Genomic DNA, 27,746 nt, shown 5'->3' with positions numbered 1-27,746 from the left:
TTAATGGCTCTCTTATCTTGTGTATACTTGGCCTACCTGGTCAAACTTCTTCTGCTTCTTCTCGAGGTTGGACACGATCTGTCGGAGGTGGTCCTGGTCAACCTGCAGGTCATCCAACTCTTGCTGGAGACGCGTCTTTGTTTTATCCAACTTCTCGTAAGCGGCACATTTCTCCTCCAGGCGCTGGTTCACTCCCTCCAGGTCCCGCTGAAACTTCTTCTTTCCCTCCTCAGCACTTTCCAGAGAGCCAGCATCCTGCTCCGCCTTCTTCTTCAATTCAGCAAGCTGAGGGGGGGTAGGGATAAAGTCATGTCAGCTGTGTGATGGATTTGCGATTCAAACGACTGTGAGCTCCCACAGAAAACTAAATGCAGGTATTCTTTGCAGCAGGTTTGCGTCCTGCAATGTGAAGAAGTCGATGTTTTACCTGAGCCTGCACTGTTTGGAGCTGCCTCTCTACGTTCCTCTTGGCTTCTTCCTCCTCCTCCAGCTGTTCTTTCAGGTTGTTCTGTTCATCCTCGAGCTGGCGCAGCCGTGTGTTGACTGATAATTTCTGGCGCGTCTCTTCCTGCAGTAATTCCTGTTGAAATGACGGACAAGCAGAGTTACAGCAATGTTGTCACAGAGTCAGATGTTTATAACAGCCAATACTTTCATTTTTAAATATTTCTGCTAAAGGTTGCACTAAAAAGCTCTTCATACACTCTTCTTTTGTTAAGACTTTTAAACAACATGATTTAATGTGAAGCCAGTGTCTTCACAGTCAAGTCCGTCTGCTACAGTTCAACTTAAAAACTTCAAAGAAGACAAATACTTCATTGTTATAGTCTGGGGCTTTTTATCCCTTTAAAATAAAGACTTGTATTCATTGTACTTTCCCTACATGTCTTAAGACTGTACATATTAAGTAGAAACTAACAAACTTTAACTTTGCAGAAGATGTCTTCAGGTTTAGTCTATGCCAGTTTGCTCAAGAGTGATTATTATAAAAGAAACTAACAACAAAAGTATTAAACACTGTATTTGTTATGCATGCTTAACATCTGTGTGGCAGTGTACCTGAACGTCCTGCAGCTGGGATTCTACAGTAGAGCAGTCTTTGGCTGCCTTAATGGACTTGCCCTCCACCTCACTCAGCACGCTGTTAACATTCTCCAGTTCAGCCTGTGGACAAAAGAAAAAACAAAAACATGAACCACTGACACTCAATCACTCAACACTGAATTGTTAATCCCTGGCCTTCTATAAAAATGCAACTGCGATCATTCTGACAGCTCTCAGAAGGAATCACTATATCTGTTCTTAGCGCCTTCTAAGATTTGTACCTGCACTTTTGAGAGTTTCTCAGCCTGCTCCAGCCTCTGGCGCTCGCTCTCTGAGTGTTTGAGCTGCAGCTCCTGGACCTGGGCTTCGGCCTTCTTCCTGCGATGTTCTGACTCTCCTTTACCCTGCATCAGAGTCTGCAGCTCGATGGACAGCTCATTCCTCTCAGACTCCAGGGCCTGTTTGTTCTTCTCCACAGATGCTTTGTTCTGTAGACGGACAGTCAAACTGTAAAGGAAACTGACAAATGAGAAAAACTGAATCTGAATACCAGCTCTGAAAAATTACCCTCTTAGCCTGCTCCAGCTGCTCATTGAGCTCGTCAAAGGCCTGACTGTGTTTCTGTCTCAGGTCAGCAAGCTGCTGTTCGTGAAGTTTGCTTTCGTCATCAAGAGTCTTTTTAAGCTGGGCCACCTCGGTCTCACGTTTGCTCCTATGGAGGAAGAGGAGAGATTAGTCGACTTGTCTAAACACCACCCAACCAGATGTGTTGAGGTTTAGCTGTTATACTTGCTCCTATACTAATGTCTGTACCTGAGCTCTTGCTGAGCGGCAGTGGAGTCCAGAGTGTCCTCTAGCTCAGTCTTGAGGGCCTCCAGCTCTTCTCCCAGATCCCTGCGGTGTTTTTCTGCCTTGGCGCGGGCCTGCTTCTCCAGCTCCAAGTCCTCTTGGAGCTCGGAGAGCTGAGCTTCCAACTCACGGATCTTTTTCTGGGCCAGGTTCTTCTGTGCAGCCTCTTCCTCAATCCTTAAAGGGAAGAAGAAGTCAGGAAAAAATAATTAGTGAAGAATTCCTAAATACACTGTTCAAATTAATATTTTTTAATCTGCAGGGCAAACATCTTAAGTGTTTACACAGACCTGGCCAGAGCTGCCTGGAGCTCTTCTTCCTTCTTAGCCAGCTGGGCACGGAGCTCAGCAATCTGGGCCTGCAGCTCAGAAATCTGATCGCTTGTCTCAGTAAAGTCACTCTCCATCTTGCGTCGGTTCTTCTCCAGCTCCTGACGCTGCTTCTCCTCCCTGCGCAGACGGTCTGGCAAAAAAAAGAAAGAAAAAAGAAAAAAAATTTTAATTACAGGGATGGAGGGAAAAAAAGATGCTGTATTACACACAAGTTGCATGATGCTCTCTGCTACTTTTGGGTTTTCTTCTCACCCTCCAAGTCTGTGATCATAGCCTCATGTTTGGTCTTGAGTTTCTGCAAGCTCTTGGATTTCTCCTCCTCCTCTGCCAGGTTGGTGGTGGCCTCAGAGATCCTCTCCTCCAGCAGCTTCTTCTCCTATGCTCACAACAATGGTGAACAATATGAAACTATTAGTTTAGTATATTATCTTCAGAACAAATTCCTACTGTGCTTGATTTACACAGCTATCGTTTCCAATTCATCCATCCTGACCTTCATTAGTTTGTTGTTGTGGTCATCTAACACCATAACATCCTCTTCTATCTTCTTCATCTTTGCTTCCATGGTGACCTTCTCTAGCTGGAGCTTCTGTCTGGCTGCTTCCTCCTCATCCAGCTGCTGCTCCAAGTCCTGTGTGCAGATAAATGACGAGTTGGAGATTTAACATGGCAATACGCCCTCCATATTAAGATTTAAATTACCATGTTTTGTTTTCCTGCTTACAGAAATATTTTGCTGCATCTTTTTCTTCTCCGTTGCCAGGTGAGAGGCACGCTCCTCCTCCTCCTCCACTCGGGCCTCCAGGTCGTGGAGGATCTCTTCCAGCTCCTGCTTCTTGGCAGCAAGACGGGCTCTCATTTCCTCAGCTTCGGCACAGAGTTCTGTTTCTGCCTGAAGCTGCTCCTGCAGGGCCATCTTCTCAGCATTCAGCTACAAGCAACGGGAAATAGGTGTTTAAGAGACAAGTTCAGAAAAAAAATGTCACCTAAAAAATTCAGAGCGATGTTATCCCTCATCACTGAATTCACCGCCTATATTTAAATCCTCTAATAGACCAAAACTGTCTCTTTCTGTGAGTTTATCTGATCCAGTTTATTGCTGTCCACCTGAATAAGTTCAGTTTCAAGTCGACTAGCTGAGCAGTTATTTTCTGGCATGACTTTCCCCACATGTGTAAATTATAGCTAAAGAAATAAACCAGGGTCACTGATAGAAGCCCTGCAACAGTGCCAGAAAGTGGACGAATGTTCCAAGTTTACCTGCTGGTGTTTGTCCACCATTTCCCGGATCTGCTGCTCAGCATGAAAATGCTTCTCTTTCACCTTATTCAGCTCTTCATCCTTGGCCTGCATCTCCTCCTCCTGCCTGCTGACTTGGAGCAGAGGCTTCACCTGAGGACAAACAAATGGGAGATGTGAAGAGTAAGAAAAGCCAAAACAAGGAGGAAAATTAAAGAGAAAAAAAAAAAAAAAAAAAAAACAGAACAAGTGCTATGAAGTTGCAGAGAGGACGCCGAGGCTCACCTTGGTGAAGAGCCTCCACCACTGCCAGTTCCTGAGTTTAAGATAAGCAGCGCAGTTCCTCTGGATCACCCTCATTGCAGTCAGCTGCTGCTGCCTCTTAGCAAAAGCCCTACAAGCAAACAGCAGAGTCACAACTCATATTCTCTAGAAGTGTAAAGTAACACACTTAAAGACAAGAATTACACTTTATATGTGTAATCTATATAATGACAAAAATGTTCTTACTTGCGGGCCACATAGCCTCTGCACCAGGCCTGGAAGCTGATTATGATGTCCGTGATCTTCATGTCCCTTTCCTCCTCCAGGTGAGCCAGGACTCCTGCTCGGAAGAAAACTTTGCTCTGGCCAATGCGGTAGAGGTTGGGATCCAGCTCCAGGCTTTTGATCTGTGAAGAAAGGGAATGATCAGTCACTCCGGCAGAGGAAGCAGGCATTATAAGGGTGTGATTAGAAGTTTAAAGCCTACTTACCATGAGCACACAGGCCTGCTTTCCATCCATGAAGCCCTTGGGAATAGCATTGGGGGTAAGGATTTCATACCTGAGGGAAACGCAGGTGAAGAGCATATTGGGTTGTTTTTAAATAAATTAAAATGTGAAAAAAACAAACAAAAAAAAACAAAAAAAACAACCCAGTGGGAACATTTATAGTCTTACCTCTGTCTGAACTCCTGGAAGACGATGCGGTTGGGGAAGCCCTGTCTGCAGATACGGATCCCCTCAAGCACACCATTACACCTCAGCTGATCCAGAACCAGGTGGGGGTCCAGTTTACCAGCCTGAGAAGAGGAAGATTTGCTGATTAAGAGTATGCTCTATTCTGCATATTAACATCTCTTCCTTTTCCAAGAGGAAAGACATTTGAGCCCCTGTTGGTGTTTCAGCTGCAAATGAAAATATGAGAATTGGGCCGAGTCGATCTGTGACAGCTTTAACAAAAACAAAACAAAACAAAAAACCATGACAGGTAAACCTGGTCAGAGTGCAACAACTCCTGGGTTCCTGACTCAAAATAAAATGTGCTCAGTGGTGTATTCTAGTGCAGACGTAACTGACAAACTTTACAATTGAACAACCCCATCTGCTAAGCATTTTCAGAGTTTCAGTTGCAGTGGCAACATCCAGTCAGATGCCCACGTTTCTGTAGTACCTTCTTCTCGTGGTTAGGGATGATGCAGCGAACAAAGTTGGGGTTTGTGTTCCTCAGTGTGGCCATCAGTTTGGACAGCTGCTCCTTGTACAGCTGGCCCACCGTGCGGAACATCCCTTTACGAGTCTTGAAAGCGCCATGCATCTCAGACATGCCAGTCACCTTATCTAGACCCACTATGCTGTCCACTGAACGAGGGGGGAAAACAGAAAGGAGAAGACATTATGTACAAAGTCAGCATGATTTGAATATTTCACCAGGCAAACTCAAATCAAATGCACATCAAAAAGGAGAATGAATATGAGCATTGTCTCTCCACCTCCTCTTGGTAAACACAACAGGAGAGAGAAGAGGTAGTTCACAAAACCAGCACCAGTGAAACGCCACACAATCACACACAAAAGTGCATGTGGAGAGGGGAACAAATCAGGAAGGAGGCTGACAGAGGGAGTCGCACAAGGCCAGTGAAGTGTGGAAAGAACACACCCAAAATTTAAAGAACAAAACATGTATAAAGTGCAGTGAGTGGAGAGAGTTCATTACTGAAACTGACAGCTTGTTGCTTTTGAAAATGTGTGCGATGACTGATTTAAATATGTATGTGCCTGAGAAGGTGACAAACATTGGCGGTTGCAGTGGGCATGTACTTTTGTGGTGACATTAAAAAACACCAAACCCATGCAGGATATACCCATTGCTGCAGTACCCATGACCAACACCAGGAGTCCCCAAACAACACTATCACACAGAGGGAGAAAAGGAGAGTTCAATGACAGAGCAACAAGTGGCAAGACCACCAGAAGATTTTGCTACTGCACACACAGCTGATTTTAGAGCAACACAAAATACACTTTTGGTTGATAAAGCTGGGAGAACGAGGGGATGAAAACATTTTTGAGAAAGAACAGGACCAAAAGGAGGAAGAAATACTAAAGAAATGAAAGAAACCTTTTTTCACCTGGATCTGAGTGCAGAATAGGAAAACGCTGATAAAAATAGGCTCTCTGACAATTATGTACCTCTGAGATGCAGTAAAAGACAAAAATGAGAAAAAGTGGGGCCACACAGGGGAAGGAATGGAAGGAAAACCACCAACAGGATTTGAGGAAAAAAAATAATTTAAAAAAGGTAAAAAACAAAGGTCCACACACCAGACAGTAAGAGAGAAAAAAAAAAAAGCACTATGAAGCAACATGATTATATTCCCATATCTTAGAGGGGCAGCGATTCCTGGGTTAAAGGCAAAAACAAGGCATCTGCCTCGACTCACCATCCTTCCAGAGCTCAGACACAAACTTGTCTGTGGACTGGTTGAGCAGTGAAGCCACATTGTCATTCAAGGGATCCATGTTCTTCAGCAGCCATTCGCCTGCCTTGTAGTCTACCTGTAGAGTGACACCAGACAGGAAGTGTCAAGTTTTTGGGTTTTTTTTAATGATAGAAATATGTTGATGTAAACAGCATAATGAACTAAGCGATGTTTACCTTGCCAGCATAATGGATAATGCAGAAATCTGCTTCATCCTTCAGTTTCTTGGGCTTGAAGAATTTGGGATGTGTTCCCTGCTCCTGGAGCACCTTCTCCACAAAGCTCTTGTCTGTGGCCTTAGGGAACCAGCACTCCTCATCCAGCAAAGCCAGGATACCCGGGGGGCTGGCCTGGGACAGACGAGAGCACATGAGTCAAACCAACAAAGACGCTCAGAGGACCAACATAGTTACAGCAGATCAGAAAACTCACTGGCTTCTCAATGAGTTCGATACAGGGCTGCAGGTCGAGGCCAAAGTCAATGAAACTCCACTCGATGCCCTCCCTCTGGTACTCCTCTTGCTCAAGGATGAACATGGTGTGGTTGAAGAGCTGCTGCAGCTTCTCGTTGGTGTAGTTGATGCACAGCTGCTCAAATGAGTTCAGCTGGAGACATGGAGGGAAAGAAAATGCTTAAGAAATCTCGTGGGGCTGCATGCTGTTACAACAGACGGCCATGAACATGAGTGCTCAGCTATCACATAGCTGATATACAATTAATATACGTTAATTATACAATTATCTGCAGCGAGTGTGGTGCTTGATGGAGAGGTAATTATATTTTTAAAAATTGCCTTGTGTGTTTACCTCGAAGATCTCAAAGCCAGCAATATCCAAGATGCCAATGAAAGAGGCTCCCTGTCTCTTGGTCTTGTCGAGTGCTTTGTTGATCCTCATGACGAGCCAGCGGAACATCCTCTCATATGTGGCCTTAGCGAGGGCTTCCACGGCAAACTCTGCTTGCTCCTGAGTCTGAGCCTTCTGGACATAGTCTCGACCCACCTTGATTCTGGGTGACAGGATGGCCCTGGTGAAGTCTGTGACATTCATGCCCATGAGGTGGCATACCTTCTGGGCAGCTATTGAGAAAACGAGGGAAAGAGAATGAGTAGTGCAGGATGGAAGAGTGACATTTTAAAATTAATGTGCAGAGTGCTCACTTACCTGTGTTATCAGGCATGGAGGCTTGGTCTGTATGACGCTCCTTCTTAAAGCTCATGTTTCCAAGCTGCAGAACAGATGCCACCACCTTCAACAGACCTGCACACGGAAAACAGCAAAATTAATTAACATGGCAAGAGTTACATTAAGCTGGTAATACATAGAGACACACATGCACAGAAACAAAAGCTGTCGTCTTACCAATTTGCTCATCCTCTGGAATACCCATGATCCTGAAGGCGTCCATGGTCTCTGTGAACAGATCCTTGTCCTGCTGGCCCGGAATTGTGACGTTCCCATTGGAAAGAAAACGGTAGTTGTTGTAATTTTCCAGGAGGAGATCACCTGAAATCAAACAGCAAAGGAAAAGTTAAAAAACAAAAAACAAAAAAACATCAAGTCACCAAATGCTTGAGGAAACTGCACCATCTTTAAACAGAGATTTTTGTTTAATGTGCTGCTTACTGCGCAATTTGTCTCCAGCCCCTGTGAGCAAGTAGTAGAAGATGTGAAAGGTCCTCTCTTCTTTGGCCTGGCGAATGGCACGAGATTTCTCCAACAAGTCTAGAGGTCGGTGTGTCAAGGACAACTTCTGATACTACCACAGAAAAGCTCTTGAACTGGTTTAAGACTTCTTTAGTAATAATAACATAAAAGGCAACAACCTGACAGCATTAAGGATACAAGTTTCAATATTGGCACCAACGATGTAACCATTGACATCAAAATTGATTCTGATGAATTTTCCCTGGTGGTGTGGAGGAAAAAATGTTTAAGTGAAAGTGGTATTTAGAAGAAATCATAAACAAAGGCTGTAGCAGTTAATTCTTACGAATCTGGAGGAATTGTCATTTTTGACAGTCTTGGCATTTCCAAAAGCTTCTAGAATGGGGTTAGCCTGCAGCAGCTGCTTCTCCAGCTCCCCCTAGTGGAAAGGAACAGAATTGCAATGCAAAACATAAGACGCAGGTACATCCATACAGGTAATTTCTCAGCCATGGATTCATATCCAACAAGACCATAAATCATTAAAATTAACCTCTTAAGCCCCAACGCCTAATCAATCTCCTGCCTTTTGCCCCCGTATCTGGGGTCGTTGGGGCTTAAGAGGTTAATCTGTGTATTGTGAGGGCTTCACATGCTAATCTGACATTTACTATAAAGTTACTTATGATTACAAAAAAGCAGAGGCGGGCGTTTTGCATATACCCATAATATACTTACATCTGAGACGGCAACATAAAGAACAAGACATTTAAACAAAAAGCGATAAGATTGATACCACATACACACATATACATACACCAGCAGCACACATCACACCCAAGCATTTTATCCCAACACGCAACGACATGTTAGCGTTTAAACTGACAAAGACCCCAAAACCCTGAGACTGTCAATAACCCGTCACCTGTTATTCAAAGCAGAGGAGTCCAGTGAACCGCAAGCACAAAACAAGTTGTCGTTTCCATTTCAGTACTTTAATAACTCTTTCCTTCAAAAAAACCCCACATATACACCATGCTTAATGCAGAATTTAACCTTTGAATTTTAAGTCAATCTTAACCAGTTCTCATATTATATCACTGTCAGTTAGCTTTTTATGAAAGCAAATGGTGTCCCCCAGCCAAATGAGTACAACTTCCTCAAGTGCATGTTAGGTCATTACACAACATGTATGCAGCTTGGGATATCTGTCCAAGCAAAAAAAAAAAAAAAAAAAAAAAAAAGAAAAAAGAAAGAAAAAGAAAAAAAAAGCGACTTTGGAATCATCGGCACATACAAAGTAGCAACAAAACCTGTGAAAAGTTCAACCAGACAAATGTAAATACATCCATCATAGCAAAAGTAGCTCAAGCAAAGACCCCACCCTCTTTATCCTGCCATTGTCTGGCTGAATTTTTCCACAGGAACACATACGGCTGCCGCTGAGCTGCAAACAAACTTCCTCCATACTTCCTATTGGCTGGCAAGACACGTAACCCCTGCCCTTGATACAAAGTGACTCCCATAATAGTGCGGTCCAGCGAGGGGGGAGAGAGAAGAGGATGGGCGTGGTAGAAGGAGGACTGTGATGACAGAAGCAGGTGGGGAGGAAGAGTGAATGAAGGGGGAGGGTTAACTCACATGTGACAGGACCAAGTTGTTCTGTTGATGGGAGAGAGAAATACAACAACCTCAAAAAGGGACGATAGATGTGGTTTTCAGTAAACCCCTGTGGGTGGGTTTTAGCAGCATCTATCGCAGCGCTGACAGGCCAGATAACAGTAGTGTGACATAATGCTTGACTGCTTGGCAGAGTTTTATTTCTACTGACAAGTTGCAGTAAAAAGTGAAGTAAACCCAAACACATAGTAGATTAAGTTAGGTCTCTGGTCTATATGAAGTGTGACAGGAGGGCCTGAATGTACACTACTGTTTTCTGTGCCTGCAGGGTCGTTATTTTCATTGCCACACATTTTTCCTTGATGGTCTTTCTGTGCAGCTTTACCAACAGCAATTTTGCTCTGTTTCCTGTAGAAAATGAGCGGCTTGAAGGCAACAATGTAATGATTGATTCACAATCAGATAGTGTGCATACTAATTACAGTTAAAATGAAAATAAGTAGATCCAGGGTGCACGGAGGAAAAGGATGATTACTTGAATTTACAGGAGTAAAACAGCTGGGAGTGAAGTGAGATGAATGAATGTGATAAACAATGGAGGTCTGAAGGTTCGAATGCAAGTATCAGCTGTAAGACTGACCTGATCTTTTTTGGTCTTGTGAGAGGAGGCGATGTGAGCGAGATACTGGATGACCTTCTTCGTGTTCTCTGTCTTACCAGCACCAGACTCGCCTCTACAGACACAAACAGGAGAAAATAAAATAGTCAGTGGACTGATTCAACACTGAGAGGACATCTTCTGTAATGTGACCACTGTTGATGTGTTCATCATCTATAACTTACGTGCACAGGATGGACTGGTCTTCACGATCTGCACAAAAAAAAAAAAAAAAAAAAGAATTGAATATGTACCCACTGAACAACAATTCTGCATATACAAAATGAACATAAGTTATCGTTACAGTGCAAGACCTTTTTTGTCTATACGACAGGAAGTTCATTGACCACAGAGAGGAAATGAATATCCGGCTTCCTGCGACAGTGAAGACGTGCTTGGGTCTAAGTAACCTTTTTTAAATTACTGCAGCGCCTCCTCAAATGAAGAGCATTGAAGGGACAGAGTGTAGCTTGGGTGGACTGAACAACAATATGCACAACAGTGGCCTTAATGTCCAGCTGCTGTGGTGCATGCAGGAGTAATTAAAACATACAATACAATTGCTATGCAGGAAACACCGAGAACTGTCTCGATGGTAATTCACAGAGTCGCAAAAAAACACTGCATAATTATGTGACACGGCAGTAGTAAGAGGGGGGGGCGGCACAGGAAATCTGCACTAGCAGAGTTTTGTCAGGAAATTTGCTCAACATAATGGCTGTAAGCTACTGTACAGGCTCAAACATGGTGTAAATTCATAAATGTTGAAAATTTATTTTATATCCCATGTGTATATTTCCAATGAGTGAGCAACAAATTTTATTAGCTTGAGCTGAGAGATTCTGATGGCACAAGCTGGAAAAGTGCAATTCTCAGAGGGTCTCAAACAACATTCTGCAACCAGTGGTCCCCTGGATCTTCCATGCAGAGCCAAAATACAGAGTACTCTTATACCCTGCATTCATTGTTTAAAAGAAGTAATGACACAAACAATCAGCCAGTGTTGATCAAAGCTGTGCCACTCAGAACACCAGTTTCACAATGTTATGTCTGGGAATGTTAGACAGGAACTGTATTTTTTGGTGTGGAAATGTTCGAGAATTTCAAACATTTAACAGCAAACGAAATATATTTTCATGATAGCACGTCGCCACCACTTCCTTTTCTTTAAATGCCGTCATACAATTCTCATCTCGACAGGCAGCTGGGACCGTGTCTTACCCTGCATCATGCTTCTGTAAGCCGTGTCAGTGATGGCGTAGATGTGGGGAGGCATTTCATGCCTCTTTTTGCCCTTGTACATGTCAACGATCTCCTCTGAGTAGATGGGCAGGTTCTTGTAGGGGTTTATGACGACACAGAAGAGGCCAGAGTATGTCTGCAAAGTGGATGAGAATTAAACAATTAAAGAAGCGCTCTTCGCCTGAACTGGAGAAAGAAACCTGTGAAACAGACTGGATGTGTTTATGTGATCAGAGATTTGCATCCCTCCGCATTACTGAATTAATATAAATGGCCAGTTCGCATTAAAGGAAAGGGCTTCCGCAGCTTCTCGATAACAAGGACTTCCCATCTTCAGTTTAAAATTCTCATGAACTCTTATTTGTAATCCTCCTGTGTTATGGAATATTAACCCCACCCTGCTGCAAGTTTAAACTGATGACTGATCTTGGCATTATAAAAAGTACAGCTATTTGACAAGCCAGCCAAGTCATATACACAAAAAAAACAATGTTTTCTCAGAGTCAGACATTAAAATTCCCTGTTTATTCATTTCTATAAAACTAATAAGTCATGTATCTTGTATATCTGGACTCATCTCTCCTCATAGCATAACAAATAAAGTTGTTTTTTTTTGTTTGTTTTTTTAAATATTTCGCATTCCTGAGCTGCCCTCCCAATTTCTTTGTACCAGGCATCTCTCCCTCTGTTGTACACCCGCGTTCCCCTGGGAGATGGTCAATTTCAGAGCCTGGAGCCACTCAAACCGACCGTAGCCTGGGTCTCTGGAGGGAGGGGTACAACGGGCTGTGTTGATATGACCGGGTCACACATCACAGAGTCAAAGAGGCCAAAAATCACTCCCAGCCCAGATGGAGTAAATAACATTCATTATGGGGGCAGCAAGAGCAGTTACAACATAATTTACATTCCATGTTCATCTCTGCCAAAACTGTTTTTCATATCTCTCACACTCCCAACTGTATTGTTCCCTACAGCTTCCTGTTTACAAGACTCCGAAACACACACACACACGGATCAAACAAGAGAGACAAAGTGGGACAACACTGAGGGAGAAGACTGCTGAAGTACCACTAGTATGTTAAAAGACTGTTCACATTCTTTATAAGAAGAGCCGGTGTGTATGATTTGTCATTGCACTGGAGCTTAACAAGATAATTAGGAGGTTAGACAGGGTTCAAGAGTAGATTGTTTTCTATAAGCCAGTGGGGAACAGCTATGCTCTTCCTTTTTCCTGTCATTTGTTTTCTATAACAATAGCAACCTGGTTAACGTTTGACATGATGAGGCAAGTCTATGAGGAAGTAATCCCCACGAGCTAAAAGCAAAGTTTTCAGAGGGTTTCTTTTTGTGGTTTTTCTCCTGCTCTTGGGTCTGTATGATGTCAGTGACAGCAGCCATCCCTAATATGGTCATCTCATGCACACAGCTCTGGCTGTGGGCGCAAAAGCCACACCCAACTGCTGATCAGACCTTTTGTTTATGAGGGTAAGCCAATCAAAACAAAGCTTGTTTTTTTCTTCAAAGGAAGAAGAGCTGAAACAGCTCGCTTCAGGCAGGATGAGGTCAGGCGCTGCACCAAAGCCCAGTGTAATAAACTATTCTGAACTGTGAGTCATAAGTCCGAGAATTAAAACAGTTTGATGTGAGCATAATGGGTCCACAGTCAAATAGTGAACATAATGATTGCAAAATGTATTTTCTTTATTAGAAAATAAGCACATTAGTGCATCATTTAATTGAATGTCATTTTCAATTGCAGCTTAAGCCTTGAATCTTGCAAAGCTACTATAATAGGATCCAAGATTAATGATATGTGGGTGAATATAAATAGAAATCACATCTAGTATATTATTGTGATGTTAGATTTCAGCAGACAGAATGAACAGAGCAACAGAAGGTCAGTGCTCCATACTTACATATATAAGACCAGAGTAATATCTCTCTTTCAGGTTATGCAGCACGGATGCCTCATTCAGACACGTGAGCTCGGCCATGTCCTCGACCTTGCTGAACTTCGGGGGGTTCATCTTCTGGATGTCATCCTTGTTCACTCGGATCTTCTTTCCAGAGTCTGCCAGCTCCACAACGCACTCGTCGCCGTGCTCCTCCTTGATGGAGCCGGCCTCGAACCCCAGGCGCTCTGAGGGCACCCATACCAGCTTCTTGGAAGCCCAGTCAGCTTGTGCCAGTGGGTTGTTGACCACATTACGGTCCACGTACAGAAACTTGTCTGCATCCGACATGGTTGCTGTTTTACAGAGAGAAAAAGAAACATTGCTTGTTGTTAGCGGTGCAGGGAGATTAGTGTCACACTAAAATCTAATGAGCAGTTTCACATCTTCAAAGAAAACTATTACATGTAATTTCCTGTTTAACTCCTTCTCTATTTGGTATCCATCTGTCTACACGTGTAATCTCCGAGGAATGCACAGGTCACCACTAATATACAAGAGCAATACGGCTCTGCGTTGACATAAAGGAAACGGTTCAAACAAGGCTCTGTTACTCCGAGGCTAAACGCTGTGAATACCTAATCAAATTTTGAGTGGCAGGGAAGAAACATGTGTCCGGATCACAGAGACAGCAGTACCAACAGGGGGGGCCTGCAGTTTGGCTAACTGCTCCAGTACAGTCTTTTACTGGCTGGTCATGGTGCTCGTTTGATTTTAGAATCAGAATCAGAAAGGGTTTTATTGCCAAATGTTGAGCAGGTTTACAACATTAGGAAATTGCTGCAGTGCTTCAGTGCAAACATACTGTCATAAAAATAAGAATAAGAATTAAAAGTGCTAAGTGGATAGATAGATATATACATGATATATACATGAGTGCAGGTGGTGATCAGATAGAGATAAACTGGTTGATGAATTATAGCGCTTATCAAGAGGTTGCAGGAACTAACGGAAAAGTCCCTTTTCACATTTCTGCTTGATTGTTTTGGTTTATTATTTAGAGTAAGTTGAAATGTTTGTGTGGTGCCACCCACATACATGTCATTCGTACTTTCCCCTTTCCAATAGACACTAGGGCTGGGCGATATATCGAGTTTTTTAAAAATATCGATATATTTTCATACGCGATATAAGATGTGACAATATCGTTTATATCGATATAGTCTATGTTACGTTATAATTATACTTGTGGAGCCGCAGGTTTGCCTCTCTTTCGTCCACTTTTGTCTCTACGCTGCGTTACTCGGCCTCGCCTCTCCTTCACTGAACACAACTCCCCCTCCCCCATAGCTTCACCTGACAATGACAAGGCAATGACAAGATGAAAGCGGAAAATCTCCGTTAGCGAGTTACCGCGGATGGCCCCGTGCGTGGGGCTGGACGGCGTCAACGTGTTAGCGAGCTAACCGCGCTAACGACATGCAGCCCGGAGGGGTTGCACGGCCTAAAATCCTTTCATTTTCTCAAAACTCGACAGTGCGCCTTATGTATGAATTCTGGTTGTGCTTACTGACCACGAACCGATTTTATGTGGTACACAGCGCTCAGCAATCTGTCAAAAAATGTTTTAATATGACTTTGCTAAGCTACGGAGCTGCACGGCTTGATGTCGGAGGATTACGGCTACCGGGGAGGAGCCTCGCGGAGTGATACGTACTGTGTGTGTATAAGGACCACAAATGGCACCTGTTCAGAGACGTGGTGCAGCTGTGAAATCTGTCTCTTTGTTATTATGCTCAGCGTCTATTAGTTTACATTTTGACTGCACAATTGTGAGCTTTTTGTTATGCACAAAAACAACATTTTCTTTTATTTATGGACCATGATTATTTAATAAATGCTGATAATTTATTTTTGAGTAATTTCTTCATGTACATCTATGCTGTATGTAAATAAAAGTGCCCGTGTGACATCTGGGACACAGTGTGACTAAGAACTCTCTTTTTGTTCTTAACTTATGGCTTTTAAAAAAAAAAAAAAAAAAAAAAAAAAATCGAGATATATATCTTATATCGCCATCCAGCTAAAAAATATCGAGATATGAATTTTGGGTCATATCGCCCAGCCCTAATAGACACCGAGTAGTCACCTTGAGGCCCATCCAAAAACGCCTCCTCTCTCACTAATGCGTTGCAAAACTATCAAGTAGGAGGAGAACTACCAAGTTTGATAAAACTCATGAATTATAAATGAATATTATGCACTTCAACATTATGCACTCCACACTGTATATAAATGCCACTTGTTTTGCACATATTCAACTCTGTATATTTTATATATTTTATTATTATTATTTTATTTTTTTACTATTTAATTTGTAAAAATGTGTATACACACACACACACACACACACACAGGAAAATATTTAGTATACACATCCAGAAATGCATACACTATTATATATTGTACATATATTTATTAGTTTCAGGTTGGCCATTCTTGTATTTTGCTCGTTTGTGTTGTTGTGTTTGCACATCTCTGTTGCTTGTGGGGCTCGCACACAAGAATTTCACTCGCATGTGCTGTGCCAGTGTGCCTGCACATGTGATGTGACAATAAAAAGTGATTTGATTTGATTGAATACAAAACAAATGAGATTCACACTGAATGTTGCAGTTCACACTACACACAAGTGCATACAGATAAACATCAGATCTAATCATATAGATTGAAATCACTGCTCAGCCTAGTCTATACACGCTTATAAATAACAGCTTGCTGACAGGGAGTGCTGTGGTTTAACCCATATGGAAAGTGACTAGACTAGTACAACCAGTAAGGCAAGCCAAAAAAAAAAAAAAAAAAAAAAAGCACGAGCAGGCTACAGCCAAACCGCCCAAACAGTCAGTGCAGAGACGCTGTGAGCAATTAACCGAACGTCGTTTTCTTTCACCGACACCAGTACCCCCAGCCTTTACTATCTAAATGATCATTCCAGCACAGCGGGAGACCCACACCAATTTTCCCAGCATCACCAGGGTTCTTGGTCTTTTCTAGTGTTCCCTCACCTCTAAGGGTAACCAAGCACACAGACAGTTTGCATTTGCTTGGTCACTCATATGCAAACGTCAAGAAAAACACAGCGGAGGTCGGGCTTAGGTAGTCATGACTGTATCTAAATGAATATATAGAGGTAGTCAAGTGTTTGATGAGAGCAATTTCACACTGCAGGTCCAGTGGGACAAGGTTCAAATTACTCATGCTCAGCATAGTAAAATGCTGCTTGTACACACCACTGATTTACAAGTCTTACATTTCCAGAGCCGTTCAACAGCAGTGTAACTTCACAGCTCACACATTTCCCCCTAAAGCCCCAAATTTAGAGATGCAGTGAATTTGTGTATAGTTGCTCTTGCATTACAACAGCGGAGACTCTCAGCCAGAGGGACACAACCTTTAAACTCTGAAGCATTCATAAATTGTTCTCAATGTGACAGACTCTGGAGGACCTAAACCAAAAAACTACTAAGATACTAAAGTGCTGCTTGTTCCAGCACATTAACCCTGAGCTCTGAGAAAGAAAGCAGAGGCATTCTTCTCATGACCCCTGCGGCTTCATGTCCTCCATCAACACTCTGCCAGACTAAGCCACAGCTGACGTCCATCACTGTGCACCACGCCCACTAGCTCATCCGTGGTCTACAGACCCCATCCTCTAATAGAACGTGGGGCAAATTTGTCCTGCTTTCTCTCTCAGTTGGCCACAAGCTTCCTCCTCTGCCTTCAGACTCCCTGTGCACAATCCTAACACCAGCACCCACCCTTCCCCTTTTGTTTTCCAGTCTTTTCAGGGTCACATTCCTCCCATACTCACTCTTTATCAGGGAGAGACAGCATCTAAAAGCATTCCACAAATTTCTGTCCTATATACCTCTCCCCTTACATCTTCCTCAAACCCATTTTCTATGGCTTCTTCCTGTCACATTAGCATGTCAAGTGTGCCTTTAGGGGTTTCACAAACATTGCTCCATACTTTTGAGAGCTCTTCATTCCTTGTAGTGCATCTCTGACAGTGCTCCCATACTCCTTTAAAATTCTTTTGGCCATTACTTGCCCCTCTACATTCAGATCACTTGGCCCCGTGCAGAGTTTGTATACGAGCCATAACTGATTATAATCCCTGCAGCTTTGTTGTCTGGCAAAAACAAGAAGTGAAACAGAACACACCCAGCACTCTGGTTTGTTTTAGCTTGCTATGATTCAAAGGTACAGGGAGACATGTTTGCCAGGCCACTATAAAAAGTATCAAATAATCTTAACAAATACACACACCATCTGTTGCTGCAGTCACATTGCTTAAGGATCAAATACTTGCTAGTAGAGCAGGGCGATATGGCCAAAAATATTTATCACGATATATATTTGAAAATTTGCGATAACGATATAACCGACGATATAATTGATGCGAGACAAAATACAACTCCACAACATTACTAGCGCAAAAAGACAACCTTCCATTTATTTTCACTTAAACAAGAAGCTGGTTTTTATGTACATTAAAGCTTTATAAAAATGTAACAGTGCAAATGCAAATTCCTTGCTGAAAGTTTAACCAAAAGGCATTTCCAGTAGAAATGGGCTGACATATCCTGAGCATAACCATGTATAATATCCACTGAAGTCAAAAAGAGGTGCTTTGCAACATTAAACTGCAGTGTGCAGTACGCATTTTTCGGACCATAAGGTGCACGGGATTATAAGGCACATTAAGCGAAACAAAGCAGTCAGATAAATCAAACTTTATTAAACTCATTCTTCTTGCTTCCTCCACTTCTGTACCATTGATTCATTAATGTTGAATTCTCTGGTAGCTGCTCTATTCCCATGTTGTTGCAGTATATTAATGACTAACCTCGTATTGTGGATGGATTATCTCAGTTGTTCTCCTGACTGAAGTTTGGTCCGTTTACAGCATCCTGCCATGCGATTGCATTTGTCTCTAACCATGAAGAACCTTCACGTTAACTTTTATAAGTGGAAAAGTGTTAGTGTTCGTCCTCCAGCTTCACTGTTTATGTTATGCTAACATAGCTGTGTCGCTAGCGATCACGTAGCACATCATTATATACCAGCTAGCCAAACTTCAGTAACCCTACAAACGTCACTGCTGTTTAGTTTCCTGTCTTCATTTATGGTGGAAGTGATAGCAGAGCTGTACGTTTGAATTTTTTCAGAAATCTCTCAGTCAGAACATGCAATATCATGCTTAGGTAACTAGCGAAACTAGCGAGCTAACTTCCGCTAGCTTCCTGCTAACTTCTAACTCCGTTAAATGTAATAACTTTTGTTTTCATGGATGCCTGGAAGTTAAACTTTATAGTTACACCTGGTAAAGCAGCAATGCTGATCGTTTTATTAAAGATGAAAGAATTTAGACAGTTTTTAACTCTAAGTGATGCTGCAGTGTTGTTTGACCTGAAGCATACGGAGTTTAGGACCCAGATTACTCCCAGATTTAAGAGCATCTTAGAACGGCCGCTTGCATGTTCTGCAAAAAAAATGTGCTTTGTTGTGTATCTGACGGACAAACACCAAACCAGTTCCACATCACTGAAGTTGCACCATTTTTACAAACCAATTCTGGTTCATCTGTTTCACTCAACAATCGGCCATGTGCGTATGAAAACAAAGGCACTGCGCATGCGCGTTTTACTCCCATTCTATCGCGATATTTCATTTTCCTATCGTTGCCTAACATTATACCGGTATTACCGTGAACGGTATAATATGGCCCAGCCCTACTTGCTAGTTTATTCATTTTAAATTAATGTTAACCAGAAGTCTTTCATACGAAACTGCAGTTTAGACATTTAATGTGTGGAAACTGCTGCAAGCAGTTGTTTTTCTTACCAATTAATCCACAGAGTCTTTTTCTATTTGTTCATTCCCACTTACATTATGTCTGACTTACTCAAAATGTTTTTGTCCTAACCACATAAAGTCAGTTTACCGTCACCTATAAAAGAAAGAATCAGCCAAGCAGTAAAAGAGGACTAAAGTCCAATCTAACAATGACGTCTGCCATAGTCCGACTCACATGCCTGACACAGATAACTGTGACATACTTCAAACTAGCTCTCCAGAGAGCAATGAGGTCTAAAATTACTCCCAGTAGCTATTCTAGCTTGGCAAGGCCTGTTCTATATAGAAGGTAGAAGACGAGGGATAAAGAACAGCCAATTTTAGACCTTGGCTTTTCCCCGTAGAGCTTAACAGTTACAGTAAGTCTTGGATGTTGATTTGACATTGAGATAAAACACTGTGCATTAAAGCTCATGAAACCCACCCCCTGCTTGAGGATCACAATTCCTCGTTCTTGAAGCCCTGCTGCCAATGCATCCATAATCCTGTAAGAATCAAGCGTTCTCTGAATCCCTGTCTGTGGAGTGACACTTGGCTGCAAAAACACCATCTATTCTGCTTAGCCTGACTTCAACTCATCTAGATTTTCATAACACAGATTACTTATTAAGTGATTACATGGTGGCAGACACTTGGACAGTCATCCTGAAACCAGCACGGCACAGTTTTATGGGCAATGACTGAAAACCCATTCAAAAAATATATTTAAATAAAAAAAAAATAAATCAGAGTTAGTTAGCTCTACCCCATTAGACAATCTGATTGAAAGAGGAAGAGGAACCAAAAGACAACATGAGGATGAGAACAAAGGCCGGTGTGCAAACCTACATCACAGAGCAGTGTGGTTCCAAACAGAGGAAGCAATGCAGGAGCCAGGACATTTAGAAAGAAGTGCAGGAGGAACGAGGAAAGGAAAAGGGAAACATAACGTTTAGAAAGAAGGTGAACTCAAGACCTTTAAAGCTGAGACCCTCGATTCATCAGTTTTAAAAAAACAAAAACAAACAACAGCCGTCTTTCTTTTCCACCTCACCAAGTTACAGTTTAAAAAACAACAGTTTAAAAAAAAAAAAAAAAAAAAAAAAAAAAAAAAAAAAAAAAAACTGGAGTCGTGACAACCTCCGCCACAGCTTGACCATGTAAAGTCAAACCCTCCTGTTCCAGCTGAAAGGAACCCATAAAACCAGCTGTGCTGAGCTGACATTGCTGCCTTTCTATTAATAATCCTGCCAAAGTCAATAACACTGTACTCCCACCAACAGCATCTCATCACAGCATCCCACTAACATAAGCTGAGCCAAGCCTGCTCGTCCTCAGTTGCCTTTCTCATGCTGTGGACATTGTTTTAACCCGTTGACACCCTTCATCCGTTTATGTTCCTCATTCCAACAAATACTACTTTGTCTATTTTTACTGCATCAATGCCTCCTCTGTCATAGCTTTACTGCATTCGACCCCCTCACAGTTTGAGCTGATCACTGCGAGTCTGCCCTCTCATGACATGAGTGTGTGCCAGACAGGAGCTGCTAAGGTACTGAGCCAGTCAGTCAAAATTCATTATGGGCTTACACGTCAACTCTCTCTACTTCCTTCACCCTCCTCCTCTGAAAGTGGCACAAGGGTGGGGCAAGGAGAAGGGAGGGGAGGAGGAAAGAGGAAATGACAAGCTGAGAAAACTATTTTGCCATTTGAGGAACTTGTTGTGTGCGAGTCTTTCGAGGAGAAGAAAGGTGGCGCTTTTCTTGAGCCCATGCTGAGCAGATCTGAGGACTGAGGAGTAAATTAAGCCCTGGCTGGAAAAATAACCACACTGCATGACAGACCTACATCACTTTCCACATTACTTTTCACATTCCTGCCCCAACCAGGATCAAATTTCACTGCACTGTAAGCTAGCCACTGCCATCTACCACTTGCAGCTAGGGGCCCCTACAACATCATATGAACTCAGACTTTAGTCTGACCCCCCACAACCTTTTCAGATGAGCTAGTGAACTTCTTCACCAACACCACAGTCATGTTTAAGTGTGTTCATCTGAATTAGATTTGACTGATAGCAAAATAGTGGATGTAACAATTGAACTATGAGTGTTTGGGTATACCTGCCTTCATAAATTTAGTGCCAAGCAGGCCCTTTTAAACCATACACTATATGCAGAGGCACACGCAGCCACCATTATGTCACCTACTGGTTATGAGGTTCTGTTGTGAAGATCTTGCTTGTGCATTTTGGCCATCAATTTTTTAATATCATTATTTTTAAACTAGAAATGAAGAACGAGAGGTAATTTTTTGTGGAATCCCCATGCAATAGCTTTCTCAGACTTCTAAAGTAATGCATTTGTTTTCACAGACAGAAGTCAGGCCCTTTTGAGCATTAGCACAAGAGTACAGATTTAATGCACTTGCACAGTGACTTCACTTTTCAGCAGATGGACTGTATACCGAAGATGGACATACTTTTCTACTGGTCAGCAAAGAGGCAACTCCTTTGGTTAAAGTAGAAAGTAGTATAAGTTTTCTTTTTAGTTTCTGAATGGACGACACCAACAGAGCATAAAAATATAAAGAAGTGTATGCTTGACATGGCTTACATGTGTAGGTAGACAGATAAGCTACTATTGTCTCTCAGTTTCTTAGTCAGATCCACTCAATCGTGCACATTTTAAAACACCAAGACGGTAAAGTCGCAACACTACAAGGCTTACTAACCAAAAGGTGCGATCACACTGCAAAGTTCATCGTTAATATTACAGTCTGAGCTCAACAACTACAAATCATTCTAGCTGACCTTTTCAAGCACTTCTTTTACTTTAAGTTAACTCTCTTGCACTTGATCACAACACAAGTTTTTACCGTGGAGACAGTGCATAAAAAAAATAAAAAATAAAAAGAATTGGAGAGGGAACATGATCTTTCCACATACTGCCTCAAGTCAAGCATTTCAATGTTACTTTTAAGTCATCAGTTTCCAATACATCAATTTCACCTCCACCCAATCCAAGCAATAGTTAAGATTAAATGTTGATTTAAAATGACAGACCATTTGAAATAGGTCATCCGCCTGACAACTGCAACAGTTTCAGGGTCACAGAACAAATTTCACAGTTATCTTTGAAACAACCACCCTGTTACACCACAGCCCAAACGACTGGTTACTTCGCCTGCCCTTTTAGAAAAACACTCCAACCGTATTGACTATGTGATAGCTCACAGATCGTTACGTAAGCCTTTTAATAGACAGTGAAAGAATGCAGAAGGGAGTTAAGATACACATTTCTGTTTGTCAGCAGCAATCTTTCTTAGGAGGAAAGCTGCACTGGAACAGCTACGCATTAGATTTCTGACAGACACAGTGAAGGAAATCTGCTACTTTTATAGTTTCACTTTTCGTATGTTCTTATACATTTAATTCTACCAGCAGAAAGCCTCCATCTGCTGCTTCTACTTTGTGGATTGCCATGCGGTTTGTCTCAGCCTTATCACTTGTTATCGCTACTTAGGTCACTCCCTTTGAGAGATTCAGACAATACAAAGCTGTCTTCTTTTTAAAAGAAAAAAAAAAATCATCTCATAAAAAGACACATTAACAGTCTTTGGAGAACCACATGACAGTCTGACAACCTGGACAGCTGGCATGTAGTCAAATTTTGGATTAACATGTGAATAAACTGTCCAACGGGAGTCAAATATTAGGCATATTACTCAGCACATTTCAAAGTTCATAGTGCAAAACTGTCTCTCACTTCGTCCCGAGTATCAATTGCCTTTCCGCACAGTTAAAACAGGTGTGTAGGTCACACACGCCCACCCAACCACGGACAAAGTACATTTAGGTCATATGCAGAAATGCAACTGAGCTTTACTACAGTCACGGCAGATTAGAAACCTTCCCTGTTTCAGGCCTTTTAACCTCAACCCAGCTTTTGTCTTGGTTCACACTGAAAAACGTACGTTTACATGAATAAGTAAAGCCTGCTAACTAGAACTTTGAAAATGTTTTTTTTACAAGACAAGATTTTGGACAGCCACTTCAATAATCCCAGAAAAAAGAAAAAACAAAAACAAAAACAAAACTGTATGATCATTAACTGGCACTCTGAGAAGGCTCAACTGTATGACTGTAATCTCTAATCAAACAATACCTCATAATTAGCGTTACTGAACACAAAGAAGCACCATCTGCTGAGCCATTGCCACAAGGAGGCATAAGTCAAGGTCTGTCCTTCAAGACCTGAAATCTCAACAAGTCTTTTGTTTATGTAGACTAAGTCAGAGCACAGTCATTTCCTGCCATTGTTGGGCTCTATTGAAACCTCACAGGTGTGTGTGTGTGTGTGTGTGTGGGGGGGGGGGGGGGGGGGGGGGGGAGAGAGATAATAAGAATAGGAAAAGAGACAGGGGAGGTAAAACGAAGAACATGCACTGTGAACAGAGGTCACAGAGAAAGGTCTGATAAGAAGACTGACACAACAAGGAAATACAAAGCTGTTTAAAGAAAGAAAGAGAAGAAAAAACCCACGGTCTGCATATCCTTGAGAGTAGTCGGGTCAACCACTAACTGAGGCAGAGCTAAATTAGAAGAGACATTCAGGAGAAAGCAGCAGTTTGAATGACTTGAATTAAAGGCCAGCATTAATGACATACTGCATTCAGACTCCACAGGCTAAAATCTGTTAATGTTTGATACTGCCTTTAATACATGAAAATGAATTTAAGCCAGTGACGCTCGCAGCTGACACTGCTACATACTGAGAGAGGATACGATCGGCTCTGCTATGCTTAATGAAAAAAAACAAAAACAAACAAACTTGGCAATCTCCTCTGACAGGAATGTTTTGTTTATATTTGTGAATCTTGTGTCAAAGACACACACGATTTTAAACATTACCATTTTACTGAGCATTAAAACTATTTCAAGAAAAGTTAAAAGCTTAAACCAAAGTAAAGTCACATTTTAGAAAGCCAGAACCTTTTTTTTCATCATTTTCAACAGACAGGTTTCATAATTAATTCAAGTATGCCCCATTACTCTCAGCCCTAAAAAAAGCCCAGCACATATTCCAATCTGGTTTTCTTGGCGATCTAAACTGCAGGAATTACTGCACATGCGAATGTAGTTCAAAAAGGCAGAATAGGAATACCTGACATTTCTTCAAATAACACTGAGACAGGGTAAACGATCGCAACGTGCCAAATAATGTCACACTGCCCTCTCCACAGAGCAACAAAAGCAGGGGGCCTGCAAATAATCTTCCCCAGCTGGGACATCCACCCTTCAATGAAATCTAAACATCCACAGGCAAGTTCCCTCAGACCGTAACACTCTGAAAAGACTGAACAGCCTCACACACCAGCACCCTGTTCACATTTTAAAAGAGGCCTGCATTCAATTTTGTCAGGACTACGGTACATAACTGCCGCCCCCCCCCCCCCCCCAGGAGGGCCTCGAGTATGGACATTGCTGACACATGAATGATGGAATGTAACGATCTCTGCAGGGGGGCTCCATAACAGCACCGAAACTGGCAATGGGAGAGGAGAACTGGCCTCCAGAGAAGATGTTGCACAATGTATTAATTTGCCAAAATGACTCTTGCGAATAACAGGATATGACATACAACATGTCACCCCATGTGACCCTTCAAGCATCAGACTTGAAGCACATGACTGCTGCTCTCAGGGAGACTCATCCGGAGAAAGGTCACCCTGAGATGCCATTTATAGAAGAATTCTGCACAAGCTGTGGCTATTCTTCTGCTACTACAATGACTAATACTGATCACTGCTCAGCCTGCAAGCATTGTTACTGTAGTAACCTTGCACTGTGGTTTAAGACTTTCTTGGCAGAAACCAACTGATATGAAATAAGCGTTTGTGTTTAAAAGCAAAAGGGTGCCACGCTGCCTCCCTCTGAGACCACTAACACCTTCTACAATGAGAAGCAGGTTTGGGTGGAGGAGTGCCAGAGCTGCTTGATTTGATGCAGACTTTGTGCATTTCTTCCCCCAAAATGCTGAACTTTGGTGCTTGTCATAGCCTAAATGACTATCCACAGTCCCTGAGTGCAAACAACTATGCGTCATCTAACAGATGCAAACAAATGATACTGACAAAGCACATCACTCAGGAGGATGCACACTGGTATGACATGATTGGTCCTGATTTGAATGGAACACTGAAAATCTGTGATTGGCCCAAATGTTGCCGTAACATGCATGTTCTCTTTGAGCCTGAACTAACTAGAGATGCTTTTTTGTAATCTGTGCTTGCAGATCAACATTTCCACTGCAGACGCATGCACGCTTTGCCTGAGCTTGAACTCAAAGTTTCCCGTGATGACTTTCGAGGCTCTAAAATTACATGGCGTCTCATGTTTTACAGTTCGTAAAGCCTTTAGAGGTAAATTTGGGTCACTGGGTTGCACAAATAAAAATGCACTCAGACTGAGCCGATACCGAGCCCTTCCAGCTCTTATGTAAAATGGAAAAAGTCACGCTGCCCAGCTAATGTTCATCAGAGTGGACCGCACTGTAATTACAAGACAAGCCTGGTCAATTTAAGCTGGCACTGCAGGAACCACTCTGACTTAACATCTGGCTCATCTACATAACAACCACATCTTTTATCATCATGCCCATCTCACGCTGCGAAATACTTCCTTCTGCTTCACCCCTTAATGACTTTAGATCCTCTATGTGGATAACATTCACTGCATTTTTTACATGCATCTCTATTTTCGTTCTTCACTATCTTGGCCTGGAATAATGCTGACTGGAAAAACTGCTTTCATATCAGGCAATCAATGAGTGTATGAAGAATGAAACCTTAGCCTTACTGGAAACCCATTGGACTTTTATCTAATGAGATAATAAACGTTAAGTGCCTCCCAGGTGAACTAGAATATTTTAATAATAAATCTATCTAGAAATATGTACTTCACATAGTACAGACAATCACATAATACAAGTTAAGCTTCTGAAACATCCATATTAGCCCACCTATGAGTTTGTCCGACTTCTCTATGCCTCTCCCAAAAATCACAGTAAAATGTGTTCCTCATGCCACCATGTTGGCAGTAGCAGTGCACAGACATGCAGGTGACATGGTTTAGTATGGGTAAAGCTGGTCAGTGGCGGAAACGCTCAGCTCGGCGATCCACTGACGTCACCCTGCCAGCCAGACATATCACCGGCTCAGTGTCTGTCTCCCACCGCTACACACCGATAAGTTCAACCACCACAAACTAAGCATTCATATCTTACACCGAGCCGGTGTTCGGATAGCCTGAACTTCCACCTCTTCTCTTCAGCTCAAACTCTCGCCCGGCTTTTTTTTTCTCTCTTTTTTTCCTCCCACGGTGCCATTCATTCAAGCGAATCACTTCCTGCCTCTACCGTTAAGACTTTTAGCTTCTCGCGAGCTGCCACAACGCTGAAGCTGTACTCTGAGACCTACGCTTCACATACTGCACACTCACTCGTGTATTAAAAGTTTATGGACAGTATATTATTTGAATATTAAAGTGCTGTGAAGTTAAATAAAGCTCGGGTTAAAACTCCGACGGAGGTCCCACTCCACCCAGAGCAGCTTGCTCTATTTGCAGCCCTGAACTAGCCAAAAAAGAAAAAAAAAGGCCCTGCTTCCTGGTTCACTGCACTTGCTGCGGCTACAAGCGAATTGCACGAGTTAGAAACGAGTACATGGAGAAAGCATGGCAGACAAAAGTGTTCAAGAAAGAAATTACCTGCTTTTGGGGTGCAGGATGCCTTTTTTAAGAGGGTGGCTAACAACAACCGTGTGGCTCAGTCAGCGTCGCAGTGAGACAAACTTATCTTCCTGTCGGCAGCAGCTTCGAAGAGTTCAGGCTAAACTACAGAGCTCGCTTCCTCCACTTCAGTCAGTCGCTCTTTCTATCTTTTTTTCTCTCTCTCTCTCTCCCCCTCTTCCTTTTTCCCTCCCTCTTCCACTGGCTGGTCTCTGGTTTGCGTAATTTTAGTCAGCGAACGGCCCGCCGGAGCCTGGGGTGGGGTTCAGGATGAGGCGGGACCCAGCTGTCACATATCCGCCCCCTGGCCAATGGCCGCCGTCCTTTGTTAATCCTCGACACTTTTGTCCAATCGGCTTCTTCTAAAGGCAGCACAGGGCGGAGGGGTGACAGCGAATAGGCGGGACAAAGAACAAAAAACTGAACTTGAAAGCGTTGAGAGGAGGGAGGAGAGACTAGAGAGGTTACCGATAAAGCTGTGTTTAATGAGAGAGGTATGTGCATGCTAAGGATTTTTATGACCATATAAGTACCAGTCACTCTCAGGATGAACTGCATCACTCAGGATCTCCCCTCGTGTGTCAGCGAGGTCTAGTCTGCCCTGAGCGCCGTGCTAAACAACTAGTACGGATGGCTCCAGATGTTTGATTTCGTTTCTGCTGTCAGATAGCAGACAAATCATGCACATGCAGGCTTGCGTGCTACTCATATTACTAATCTGTCTGTCTCTTTCTTTTTTAAGGTGTAACAAAAACTCAGGCAGCGGTTTCTTGAAACTCTACACCCA

General features: G+C 42.6%; 1 protein-coding gene across 2 annotated transcripts in view; it reads right to left on the bottom strand.

Moving 5' to 3' along the window:
• The window catches only part of LOC146710819 (myosin-9-like), a 33,215-nt gene extending 6,037 nt beyond the window's left edge, over positions 1-27,178 (bottom strand). The window contains exons 1-31 of one of the 2 annotated variants that reach the window (XM_085453452.1): positions 26,939-27,178; positions 13,294-13,625; positions 11,354-11,510; positions 10,318-10,345; positions 10,115-10,208; positions 9,496-9,516; positions 8,201-8,293; positions 8,053-8,116; positions 7,834-7,932; positions 7,570-7,713; positions 7,372-7,467; positions 7,015-7,286; positions 6,640-6,813; positions 6,384-6,557; positions 6,169-6,283; positions 4,899-5,086; positions 4,406-4,527; positions 4,220-4,289; positions 3,975-4,135; positions 3,750-3,858; positions 3,486-3,617; positions 2,950-3,156; positions 2,719-2,856; positions 2,478-2,601; positions 2,184-2,355; positions 1,858-2,070; positions 1,612-1,756; positions 1,326-1,532; positions 1,060-1,164; positions 428-580; positions 37-285 (exon numbers count right to left, since the gene is read on the bottom strand). In XM_085453452.1, the coding sequence (XP_085309578.1) occupies positions 37-285; positions 428-580; positions 1,060-1,164; positions 1,326-1,532; positions 1,612-1,756; positions 1,858-2,070; positions 2,184-2,355; positions 2,478-2,601; positions 2,719-2,856; positions 2,950-3,156; positions 3,486-3,617; positions 3,750-3,858; positions 3,975-4,135; positions 4,220-4,289; positions 4,406-4,527; positions 4,899-5,086; positions 6,169-6,283; positions 6,384-6,557; positions 6,640-6,813; positions 7,015-7,286; positions 7,372-7,467; positions 7,570-7,713; positions 7,834-7,932; positions 8,053-8,116; positions 8,201-8,293; positions 9,496-9,516; positions 10,115-10,208; positions 10,318-10,345; positions 11,354-11,510; positions 13,294-13,620 (4,353 nt within the window). In that variant the 5' untranslated portion in view covers positions 13,621-13,625; positions 26,939-27,178. The remainder of the gene's footprint in view (positions 1-36; positions 286-427; positions 581-1,059; positions 1,165-1,325; positions 1,533-1,611; positions 1,757-1,857; positions 2,071-2,183; positions 2,356-2,477; positions 2,602-2,718; positions 2,857-2,949; positions 3,157-3,485; positions 3,618-3,749; positions 3,859-3,974; positions 4,136-4,219; positions 4,290-4,405; positions 4,528-4,898; positions 5,087-6,168; positions 6,284-6,383; positions 6,558-6,639; positions 6,814-7,014; positions 7,287-7,371; positions 7,468-7,569; positions 7,714-7,833; positions 7,933-8,052; positions 8,117-8,200; positions 8,294-9,495; positions 9,517-10,114; positions 10,209-10,317; positions 10,346-11,353; positions 11,511-13,293; positions 13,626-26,938) is intronic. The other variant, XM_085453454.1, reaches the window with a different exon arrangement.
• Positions 27,179-27,746: the final 568 nt, after the last annotated feature.

This window comes from Copadichromis virginalis, linkage group LG4, assembly GCF_057382275.1.
Source record: "Copadichromis virginalis isolate Kocher_CV1m ecotype Utaka linkage group LG4, C_Virginalis_male_GT1.1, whole genome shotgun sequence".
In the NCBI taxonomy this organism is placed as follows: Eukaryota; Metazoa; Chordata; class Actinopteri; order Cichliformes; family Cichlidae; genus Copadichromis; species Copadichromis virginalis.
This window is presented reverse-complemented; position numbering and strand designations above follow the sequence as displayed.